Source organism: Olea europaea, unplaced genomic scaffold, assembly GCF_002742605.1.
Source record: "Olea europaea var. sylvestris unplaced genomic scaffold, O_europaea_v1 scaffold3137, whole genome shotgun sequence".
In the NCBI taxonomy this organism is placed as follows: Eukaryota; Viridiplantae; Streptophyta; class Magnoliopsida; order Lamiales; family Oleaceae; genus Olea; species Olea europaea.
The window spans coordinates 43,258-55,631 of NW_019250150.1; the positions used below are offsets into that span (position 1 = coordinate 43,258).

General features: G+C 34.1%; 1 protein-coding gene across 1 annotated transcript; it reads left to right on the forward strand.

Annotated features, from left to right (window-relative positions):
* Positions 1-1,176: 1,176 nt before the first annotated feature.
* Positions 1,177-11,149, forward strand: LOC111385367 (putative ATPase N2B). The gene is made up of 12 exons (XM_023009750.1): positions 1,177-1,238; positions 3,645-3,790; positions 4,021-4,100; positions 4,873-5,130; positions 5,855-5,965; positions 6,172-6,294; positions 7,094-7,215; positions 7,285-7,354; positions 7,871-7,963; positions 8,835-8,962; positions 9,628-9,769; positions 10,843-11,149. The coding sequence occupies exons 1-12, from the start codon at positions 1,177-1,179 to the stop codon at positions 10,960-10,962; spliced, it is 1,455 nt and encodes a 484-aa protein (XP_022865518.1). The 3' UTR covers positions 10,963-11,149.
* Positions 11,150-12,374: the final 1,225 nt, after the last annotated feature.

A 12,374-nucleotide genomic window follows, 5' to 3' on the forward strand; every position in this document is an offset into this window, starting at 1 on the left:
TTGCACCCGAGTCTATTATCCATGTGTCTTTGGATGAAAATACAGGATCTCCTATTATGGAGTAACATATACCTGCAGCATATGAGATGATGTTGTTGTCCTGTTGATCAACTGCAACTATGTTTGAACTTGATGCCAAGTGCGTAGATAGCATGGACATCAACTGTTGGTACTGATTGGAATTCAAATTCTAGGCGAAGTTCCCAAAACCAGGCTGTTGCTTGTGTTTATCATCATTCTGAGGATTGAATGGGGCAGAAATTTGATGGACATGGTTAGAACCAGAAGTATTTTGGAAGTTGTCTCTTGATCTTGTTTTATAACCTGGTGGGTATCCATGGATCTTGTAGCATTTGTCAATTGATTGACCATGAAAGTTACTGGAGTACAATAAGATCTTTATTTCTTCTTGATGTTTCCTGTATTTCCAAATCTTGAGTTAGAGTTATAAGATCCATGATTACTTACTGCTTTGCTGTTGTCAGCTTTAAAAGCAAAAGCAACAGCTCCGTTTTAATCATTTCCAACAGCTATCTGTGTACTTATCTTCCTTTGATTTTCTTCTTGAGATATCAAGGCAAACACCTTATTAATTTGAGGCAGTGGATCCATAAGTAATATCTGTCCTCTGACTTGATATTAAGTCATCTATACCCATGAGAAATAACATTATGTACTCCATTTGATAATTGATTATTAAACTCTTTCACCCATCCACAGGTGCATTTTCTGCAGCAGCAATTAGGACGGTAATCTCTTAATTCTTCCCAGATTGTTTTGGGCTTAATAAATAGATGCTGAATTTACTTTGGTCTTGAACTAGATTCATCAGTTCTCTTTTCAATTGAAAAATCCGCAGTTCTGCTAGAATCTATCCTTTAGAACATTCCATATCTCAAATGCAGATGTAGCATATGTCACACTGGCAGAAATTCCCTTTGAAATGGAATTCAAAATCCAGGAAATGACTATATTATTATTTCGAATCCATGAGTTTATCAAATCAGATTTGATACCTTCCAGCTTGGATATAGTTTCGTCAATGAATCCAAGCTTAATTTTTATTGACAATGCAATCAACATTGCATGGCTCCATCTCCGGTGAGCTGCCGAGATACTAGGATCTATACCGGAATGTCTGGGTGGTGAAGGAAATAGGGGCTTGAAGGTTCATCAATGGCAGATTTACTCATGGATGACCTTGAATCAGAGCGATCTTCAGATTGTGTTGATTCCATGTGGGAATCAAATCAAAACAAATCAGAATGAATTGGAGAGGAAGAAGAACATAGGAAGGATTTGCTCTGATACCACATTAGATCCAAAACTGAAATGCGGAGAATGAATTATGCTTTCATTACTTTTCGAAAATGGATATACAATGACAATATACATAGTTCATATACAGGGTTGCAAGAAAAGCCAGCTGGCCGCCAACTAACAAATTAACTAAACCAAACTAACTGACTGACACAATGAAGAGTAACTAAATAATAGACTTATACACGATTTATACACAGCTCTAATATTAGACAATCGCCTCATCAGCTTTTTTATTAGCCAAACATGCATAAATGGATTAACCAAATTGTATCAAACATTTAAGTTGAATGACCCAATTGTAGCAAATTTTAAGTTGAGTATCCAAACTTGAACAAAATGAAGCTTAGCAACCAACATGAAATTTCGCTTAAAGTCATTAATTATGTATGTTATCTTATCCTCAATCCATTGAACTGCTATATTGCCTTTTATGTATCTTTGATCGTTAGAATGGCAATCCTTTATTGAAGTTTCGATGATATATAAATATTAAGCGCATGTCTGGGAGCCATTTTTGTCAAATTTTAATCCAAAATTGCCGTTATACCCTAAATTTCATCAGACAGCCTGACATGAATTGACTACATTTCTCCAATCTATATCTGTGATATTACTTCAATACCCCTCTATAAATTCACCATCCTCACTGTACATCATAGTACAAAGGGCATTTTTGATAATATCTTTTTACTATCCCAGTCAATTGTTGTGGTATGCTGAATATATGTACTATATACGACTAGGCAAAACTTTCAATCCGAACCGGACCGGAATAGAACTGAACCGAACTGAGCAATTCTTCTTATGTTAAATACCCGAAGGGGTATCTAAATCAAGAACTGACGGGTTCAATTCAATTCTTGGTTCTAAATGTAGAACCAAGAACTGAAGAACCGAATAAAAACTGAAGCTTCCTAATTTTTTTAATTTATTTATTTTAAAAAAGTCAAATTATTTTATTTTTTCTAGATAAATTTACTAACTAATCAATTTAGCTCAAACCAAAAAATAGGATTTTCCTATTTCTAATTTCCAGTTCAAGTCCAACTTAATCAAATTGATCTAAATTTTACCCAAATCTGTTATTCTACCGTAGTGTCGTTTCTACGCGTATCTGAATCAAGAACCAATGGGTTCGATTCGGTTCTCGGTTCTAAATCTATCACCGAAGAACTGAATAAAAACTGAATCTTCCTAATTTTTTAATTTAGTCAAATTATTTTATTTTTTCTAAATAAATTTGCTAACTAGTTAATTTAGCTTAAGCCCAAAAATATGATTTTTCTATTTCTATTTTTCAGTTCAAGCCTAACTTAATCAAATTGACCTAAATCTGTTATTCTACCGTAGTACCATTTCTACTGTTCTAGAAAACAGTAGAAACGGTTCCTAAATAGAGAATCGACGGGTTCGATTCGATTTTTGGTTCTAGATGTAAAACCGAAGAATCAAATAAAAACTGAATATTCCTAATTTTTTTAATTTATTTATTTTAAATAAGTCAAATTATTTTATTTTTTCTAAATAAATTTGCTAACTAGTTAATTTAGCTCAAACCCCAAAAATATGATTTTCCTATTTCTAATTTTCAGTTAAGTCCAACTTAATCAAATTGACCTAAGTTTTACCCAAATCTGTTATTCTACCATAGTGCCCTTTTTACTGTTCTAAAGAAATCGAATTGAAATTTGATAGCGCCCCTCTTAATTACTGTTAATTCGCTATCTTCCTCTTCCAGTGATTTTAACAATCAAAACTATGAAGAACTCAGCAAAGATAGATGTAAAAGACACATAAGATTGGACTACGTTATTTTGTAAGAGCTAAAATTGAACATATTATTAGTAGAATTAATGTAACTTTGCAAATATTAAAAAAATTGATTATAGTACAGAACTTGAAAATCGAATCGAGCCGAACTGAACTGAATGCAGCTGAATTCGAACGGCTCCACCTACTAAATACCAGTAAATTTCAAGTAAGAACCGAACCGAACCGAATCGGACCATGTCTAGCCCTAGTACTATATAACGGCTACATTTTGGATTAAGATTCTCTAAAAATGGCTCCCAGACAGGCGTTAAAGCATTTCTGATAATTACTTTTTAAAACTGTCATTTTGAATTTTAATATGAGATAATCAGTAGAATTACACTTCCATGAACAGTTCAGTGGCCTCTTTTATTGCACTTTTGATACCCAACATTTATGACTAGTCAATGCAATATATGATAGTTAACTAGTCTGAAACTAAGTTGTTGCTTTCTTAGCCTGCCACTTTTCATTCCTCCATCTAGTAATAAAATTCGTCTTTTTCTCAGGAAGCAACCTGAAAATGTGGAACCAGGTGTTGGCAAATGGGTTTCATATCTTAATCGAGAGAGGAAGTTAAATGAGCTGGTTGGCCAGCGTCCTACTGCACCTCCAGCCCCAAAAGGACTATATTTATATGGGAACGTTGGAAGTGGTTAGCTTCTATTTGTATTTATCCTATTTGATGGTCACGACTGTGCAATGTCATTTTTTGTTAATTTGAATGACGTCGTGGCACATTAACATTCCTTTTCTTTCACACATATCTGAAACTGGCATTGTTTGTGTTGGAGTGGCTTCTTGCTTTGCTTCTAGATTCTTTCAAGTTAAATTTTCATGTTTCATTCGTGCAATATAAACTAAATACATTTGTGAATTTTATAGGGAAGACAATGCTTATGGATATATTCTATAGCGCCACTGAAGGAATTGTTAAACACCGAAGTAGGTTTCACTTTCACGAGGCAAGTGCTTGCTACGGAGTTTTGCAATACCTTGATATTATTTTACCATAAGAATCTGTCTAGATTGTGCATATTTTATTCAAAGTTCAAACCATATGAATAGAAATTTGCAGATTGGTACTTCTGTAATTAAAGTTGAGCGGCATCAAAATTTTCTTTCCTTCTTGCTGGGATTTCCCATGTCTTTCCTTAACAAAACTGTGCTTCTCTGCTGGAAAATTCTTTACATCTATAAAATTTTGAAAGCCAGCACTCGATTTGGAATCAATAGCACCTGTAGGATAATGCTTGTGCAAAGACAAAACATTGGCCTCTGTGAAATCTTCTTATGCCTGCATTCATCAAACTATGTTTGTCATTGCACATGATGGTTTATCAAACAGAGAAAGGTATGCAATTCTTTCTGGAGAATTTGATAGGTATTTTTGCTCTCTGGATCTGGTTGTTTAGTTAGACAGGAATTATTTACACCACATAGTCAGCTAATCCGGGGTAACACATAAAACATTCTCCCTAATGACTCGCAAGAACTGATGATGATATTGGCAGAAAAATAATGTGATTTGAATCCATAGTAGTTGTTAAACTGATCAAAGCAAACTAACTCACATCCGGTACACACATAAAATGACCTGTGTCTAAAAGCTAAGTGAAGATACCCAAGGTTCATACCATATTCAAGCCTGAAATATATAATCTAGTTTAGAAAATTTCACTTAATTCAAAATATATACTGTGTACCTTTTTAACGGTATAATATTTAATGTGACAGGCTATGCTTCAAGTGCATGACCTGATGCACAAGGTATGGAAGAGTCAAGTGGAGGAAAAGTCTCTTCAGTCAAGTATTTCCAATTGGGTTATGAATCTCCCCTTTGATACAAAAATCAAAGAATGGTTAGCTGCAGAAGAAAAATATCAGCAAGAAATGCAGATGAATAACATTCTTCCAGTTGTGGCCGATAAGTTTCTTGTAGATGAGCAGGGACATAAAAAAGGAGCTAGAGTTTTGTGCTTTGATGAAATACAGGTCAGACAGTTGATGTTTTGTGAGCCCTCTGTTTTAGTTACTGACAGAGTTGTAGCCAATTTCAAGTTCTTAGTGATGTAAGTGCAACTTGGAAAGTAAATTTTGTATGGCATACTTGGAGTAAAAAAGAAGTTAATGAACCAATAGTTTTGATATATATGTCTATCTCTGTGTGTGTGTGTGTGTGTAGAGAGAGAGAGAGAGAGAGAGAGAGAGAAACAGGGAAATTGCACATCTAGTCCTTGAAGTTTCAAAATAATCTCACTTCTTTCATATATGATGTTCTAGCTTCAGCACAAAGGTCCTTGAAGTTTCAATTAACTAGATAGTTGACATCAGAAACAATCTTTAGTTTCCAAATATGGAAACAAAAATCTTGGAAATAATAGTTCAATTGATATTCACCCTTTCCATCTGAAAATGGACACTACATTGGATCAAGGCATGTAACTGTTATTAAGTTGATAAGCTAACTGATGTTGAAGAAATAATCTTATCCTCTACAATTGTTTCTCTGATTCTCAAATTGAACTTACTTGAGTGCAAGGGTATAATGTGCAATTAATTTGTCCATTTGCCCACATCTTCCTATAAATTGTTGTCATAAATTGGCATCAGTTTCCACTTCCAAGAGATCTCATTTCTATGTGCTTATGGTTCACCAGATCTCAGATACTGCTTCCTAACTTAATTTTTGACACATAATTTTTGCTTTCTATTACAGACAGTTGATGTATTTGCTATTGTCGCCTTATCTGGAATTGTGAATAGATTGCTGAGTACAGGAACCATTCTAGTTGCTACTAGTAATCGTGCGCCGAGGGATTTGAATCAGGTGCTCCTCAAGTTAATTCATCCTGGCAAGCAACTCACTTCCTAGAAATTTCTTATAGCTTTTACCTGTTAATCAGTTTAATATCTTGTTATGCTCTTGAGGTTTACATCCACATAGTTGAACTGATTGAGATTTTCTGACATAGATTTTGAGGGTCTGCAAATAAGAAATGCTCAAGTCTGAACTCCAACTTCTGTTTTCTTCAGGATGGCATGCAAAAAGAGATCTTCCTAAAGTTTGTAGACAGCCTAGAGCAGCACTGTGAAAATGTTCTAATTGGAAATGAAATAGATTATCGCCGTTACATAGCACAAAGATCAATAGATCCGGTAAGTATTGATCAATTTCATTAGCAACATGTTTTAAGTCTAAACAAATTTTGATGGTTCTATGCAGATAGATGTATGCATTTCATCTATTTAACAATTTTACATTTGCATCCATTTTCCCTCTTATTTATTATTATAGTTAAATAGACCCTGCTGCAAAAGGTGAAAGATCCCTATTTATCGAAAAAGAAGCAGCTACCTTTAAGTATATCCAAGTCAAGCAAGAGAGTGATAAGGAAATAGCATAATGCCAACTTATAGAAAAAGGCTATACTATCATGAACATGGAATAATTAAATGACAAAGACCAATATCTGGGTACCCAATGAGGTATCTTTTGTAACTATCATTTTCTTCTTTCTGTTTTTTCTTCTTTGTTTACTTTATACTCTACCATTAGTGCTAGCTTTACTTGAACATATACATTTGTCACACTGTCAGAACCCTTATATTAACCTGTCTCGTCTCTAGATTTTTTATACTGGATCCTTTATCCTTTTACTTTTTATGGTCAACAAATATCTAAAGTTTTTGTTTACACATATGGCAATCGTTTTACTCCTGAACTTCCCTCATTTCATGCAGACAGTCTTCTCAATATGCAAAATGAAGCTAAATGCACTGTGTTCCATGTTATCTCATTGGTTTATTTGACAAATCCTTGTCATTGGTTCATTTAAAGCTTCTTATTGGATTGCTCGTTTTCTTTTGTGCCTTTCACACTCATGTCTCTTTTGTAGAAGTTAAATGCAAGCTGTAAGCATTTCTCTTCATATGGGATGTCTTTGTGTATCTTCAGGTTCACTACTTCTGGCCTCTTGACAGAGTCAAAATAAAGGAATTTGAGAACATGTGGGACATGACCATAAGGAAAACTGGAGGGCAGGTCTCTTCTCAGACTCTTCCAGTGATGTTTGGGAGGTATGAATAACTTAGAACATGATATTTCTATAGCTGATTTGTCATCATAATTTCTCCACTTTTAATCAGAACATTGGAGGTTCCTGAAAGCTGCAATGGGGTGGCGCGGTTCACATTTGAGTACCTATGCGGCAGGCCGGTATTGTGTTTCCTTTGGATGAGATAGTTAAAGTATCTCAATTGTTGATGTTTACATATACACCTTGAGGGCTAGACTTTCTTTGCTGCTCATATTACTGTTTGAAATCTTCTTACTTGAATCCTATTTAGGTATCATGTGTGGATTTTTTAGTTAAAAAAAATTGTTGTAAAAAGATTTTGTGGGGTGGAAAGCCCTCGGTAGTTCTTCATAAACTACAAGCATAAGACCGCTTCCAGTGGAGGGGAACACAGTTTTGCTGCAGTGGCTATCTATCTCATCTTTCCATCTGTGGTTCCAAAATACTGATTTGAAAAGAGGAAAAATGTCAATGAAAGTGAACATAGCAAATTAAAAGAATGGACTGCGGTGGAAGAAAATACAATCTGATAATGGAAAGCAAAATTATTTTTTTGTATATATTTTGTGAAGTACTTAGTTTCCCATCAATTTTTTGCCTCATTATTTTTCTGCACCAATAACGCATTCTTGCAATACCACCTTAAATATATGCAGGTTGGGGCAGCTGATTATATTGCAGTAGCTAAAAGCTATCACACAGTCTTCATATCAGATATCCCTATTATGAGCATGCGTATCCGTGACAAGGTACCATAATTGCTTACTTGTTAGTTATCTCAATAACATTTTCAGAACATAATCTAGATTAAGAATGCAAATAAATTTATTTCAGTAGTTAGAAGCGGTAGAACCTGGCTAGTGAAGCTTCCGGATGTTTCTATGATTAAAGGATTTTGGTGTGATTTACATTTGAAATTTGGACCTATTTATTTTGGTGATTTTCTTTTCATGATAGTTTCCCTTACGATTATCCACGTTCATGTTTGTTAAGCTATTGTACAGTTGTTCTTGTCCTTTATTTTCACTTTCAGCCCCATAGCTTTCTTTGTTTCACGTTTAGCACCAGATCTCCATAATTTATACTTTTGATTTTTTTCTTGTTTTCTCCTTTTCATAACTTTATTTCATATTCGCAAACACCGACCACAAATCATTCTAAAGTCCAAATTTGTGTTACCTTCTTGTTCGATCCCCATTCCCCAAAGCCAAACTTCTCGTGTACTCTTTGACATCCTGAGTTATGCGAATATCCTCCAACAAAAATCTTCTCTTGCCTAGAATTTCCTAGATTGATGTATCAATGGCTTCCGAAAATTGTTGCGTTGTTGTCTTAGCTAATCGTATTTGGAGCATACGTGCTAATAGAAATAACCATTCAAAACAAAGAAAGGCCTCAAAAATTTTTCAGGACTTCGGAAGTTATCATTGAATGTGTTTTGACATGCTATTGAATAATACTGTCTTCTTATCTTGCGAGATATTAAGCAGGGTTGGTTTGATTTAGAACTTTGCCATTGAAGCTTCTTTTGTTCTGCTACAATTGAACATTTTTCCAGCCATTTTCTAGTTCTTCCCTACATATTTTCTTGTCATCATTGATAGTGTATTTCCATCTCAGGCTCGGAGGTTTATCACCCTTATCGACGAACTGTACAATCATCATTGCTGCCTATTCTGTTCTGCATCATCTTCCATTGATGATCTATTTCAAGGAACAGAAGAGGGAACACTGTTTGATTTAGAGAGGCAAGTGTCTAATTTAGCTTTTTCTTCTTATAATGTCTGCATAAGCTGGACAATGGCTGACACTGTGGACCTCCTAGCGTATGCGCTATTTAATTTGTATCTTTTTTTGTATTTTTCTTACATTTTTTATTTTACTTAGATACTTAAAACATATTACCATGGATAAAATTCTTTTAGTGCAGAATGTTTCTGGAAATCTTTTGATTGCCACTTGCTCTTTATAATACTTAAAAAGAATGATAAATGCTAGACTCTTTGCGGCAATGACTATGTTTGTGACAAGTGGCATCTTATAACAAGCAAGACCTTAAGTAATGGACCATAAAATTCGAAAATGGAGCTTAATTTTATTGTTTGGATTCTTTAAAAGCCAGGAAGTTGATAGATACTTAATTCAACTGCAGCTGCTATCATAGAGCCACTCCAGCTAGCTAAGCTAGGATCTGAGAAGCAAATAACATGAATAAAAAATATGACTGTTGTTTTTAATTCCCATATATAGAATTTAGTTTAATCTCAAATGAATAAATGATATACTGTGAGATATCTGCTTAGTTTTTTGTAGTTACCTCATGGAGTTATGGGCATCGATGTTCTGACTGGAAAAATTATGGCAACAGTTAACATCATTACATTTCATGAATCAATTAATTCCTCTGTTACAGCTTTCAATTTGAAACGGAAACGGAAGGTGGGAAGCTCCGGCGAGATGTTTTAGCAGAAGGCAGTGTGAGTTCAGGAGGTACACAAACAGGAATCATTTCCCTGCTATCTGGTCAAGAGGAGATGTTTGCATTTCAACGGGCTGTGAGTTCCCTATCTAACTCCAGCATAATCTCTCTCTCTCTCCTCTCTCACTCACACACACACACACACACTCTCTCACTCACTCACTCTCACACACAGACACACATTAGAGTGCGCTCTCAAACATTTGTGACACAAGACATTCCTGTATCAAATAGCATGAGAGCCAAGAAAGAATCTCAGTAGTTAGAAACTTACTCGGACCATGACGAATTAAAATTTAGAAAAAAAAATGGTAAAATATGTAAGAATAACTTGTAGAAATATAGTCCCTTGTTTCGTCATATGGTAATCTATTGGCTATTTCTTTTAAAAAGTAGTGTGCTGGTGTCAAATCTCTTGATTAGGCTAAAGTACCTTAAGGAAAGCACTAACACCTATTAGGTTCATTAATAAATACTTATTAGGGTCAATTTTAAGTGGATGTTAATAAATGTATTCTTATTTAAGAACGTATAAGAGGAAATAAGTATAATGTGTAAAAATACTAGTCCTCGAATTTTAATAGTTGAGATGATGTAGACTGGTTACTGGTAAAAATGTATATACATAGCTTGGAGGCTCGAGACTTGAATTTAATTTCAAGAATCAAAATATGCTTAACTTTCTAGGCCCATGTAATTTGTAGCAAAGAGAAATATATGCTCTACTTCCTTTCATTGACAATGAACTTTTTGCCAAAACTTTAATTTTATTTGCGGTAAGGTCGACAGGCGGACAGGTCGCAGGGGATGAGTAGCCTCGAGGGGAATCTTTTAGGTGTAATTTGGGTTCAGGTATATTAGGCATTCAGCATTCTATACATATATAAAGGATCACTAAAGCGCTATTTTTTGTGAGGGAGAAATTCAGTCTTAGTTTACCATTTTCGTCCGTCTTTCTTATTCGTGATGGAAACCTTCACATCTCGACATTTTTTACAACATTGCTCACATTTGTACGCAGTTTGTGTGAGCATCCTGTCTTGGTTGTTTACCTGTGATAGATTCTCTTTTACTGTCTGTGAATTCCCGACTTTTGCAGATGTACATGTAATTCAGAGATTTTTATTTAATAGATAAATATTCATGCAGGTTTCCCGCTTGATTGAAATGCAAACTCCCTTATACCTTGAAGGTGTTCGTAACCTTCATCCTTATTTCCAGAGTCAACAACAAAGTTACGAGGTTTTGAGTGCAAATGCCCTTCAATAATAGAATCTTGGTGTTCCCTTCTTATGCATAAGTTCCGAGATTTATCACTAAACATTATGTTGTCTATGACAGACAAACCAGAGCAATAAAAGGTTGATTTCACTCCATTTACAAATGTTCAAGTTACACTTTCCTAGCTTCTGTTGATACAATTTTTGTTCTTGAATGGTAGTACTCTTTTTAGTCAGACTATTGCCCCATGTCAATGGTGGTCTCTTTGCATAACCTATTTTTACTAGGCATGTATGTTGGGAGCAGAGTATGATGCGTTTAGCAGTTCGCACATTAATATTTTATGATATGAGTGGTTCATAGGTGGGCTGTGTTGAGCTATCTTGGTTCTATAATGTCTTTTTATAATTTGAGAAGAGAATAACACGTTGTTCTTGAATGGTAGTACTCTTTTTAGTCAGACTATTGCCCCATGTCAATGGTGGTCTCTTTGCATAACCTATTTTTACTAGGCATGTATGTTGGGAGCAGAGTATGATGCGTTTAGCAGTTCGCACATTAATATTTTATGATATGAGTGGTTCATAGGTGGGCTGTGTTGAGCTATCTTGGTTCTATAATGTCTTTTTATAATTTGAGAAGAGAATAACACACAGTTATAAAAGGAAAATTTTTAATTAGATTACAAAATTAGGTTATGTAAATTAAAAAGAATCTTTTTATTTCTTGTATAATTTTCCTTCAAATTCAAGATGATATTATGCGACTGAAGGGATAAAAAATAAAAATAAAAACATAGGTCAATTTATAAGAGTTTGTGTTATTCCTTTTGATAAGGTTGACATTTTAAAATGAATAATGTCATCTAGCACCAGTTTAGGTGGCTACACTAAATAAGTTCAATGTTATCTAATGTCGGTCTAGATAAATTTGCATTGAAATGAATATATTATTTAATGTCATATAATTGTCATCTAAATTGGTGAGTGGTGATAACATTACTCTTTTAAAGTGAAACATTAAATCTTAATATGGTATTAGAATTCATTAAATTAAAATGAGAAATTCGATTTGTTTAAAACTAAAAAATAAGTATACGAATTTCAAGATTGAGTTAAGCGAATTACCATCTTGTGGGGGATATATTAGCTATAAATTTCACTTCAAATAATTACCAAAATACAGACCAATAATTACCATCTTGTGGGGGTGTTGGATTACTCTTTTTAATAAAGTTGATATTTTAAGAAGGAACTCAAAATTTAAATATGGTATCAATTTCTATTAAACTCTAACGAACAATTTGAAATTTAAGTAAAAGATGAGATATGTGAGTTGAGCATAGAGATTGTGATTCTATTGCGTGAAATCGGTTTTTTTTTTTTCCTTTCTTTTTCTAAAAGGAATATTGAGAAAAGAAAATCAAGAGAATGTGGATGAGAAATCCTTATAAAAAAATC

What these genes read in the sequence shown, in the direction of transcription:
- LOC111385367 (XM_023009750.1), top strand. Translation starts at nt 1,177, where the DNA reads ATGGCAGATTTACTCATGGATGACCTTGAATCAGAGCGATCTTCAGAT. An exon ending in GTAGGTTTCACTTTCACGAG is followed by an intron (nt 4,101 to 4,872) that starts GCAAGTGCTTGC and finishes TTAATGTGACAG; the next exon opens with GCTATGCTTCAAGTGCATGA. An exon ending in AGTACCTATGCGGCAGGCCG is followed by an intron (nt 7,355 to 7,870) that starts GTATTGTGTTTC and finishes AAATATATGCAG; the next exon opens with GTTGGGGCAGCTGATTATAT.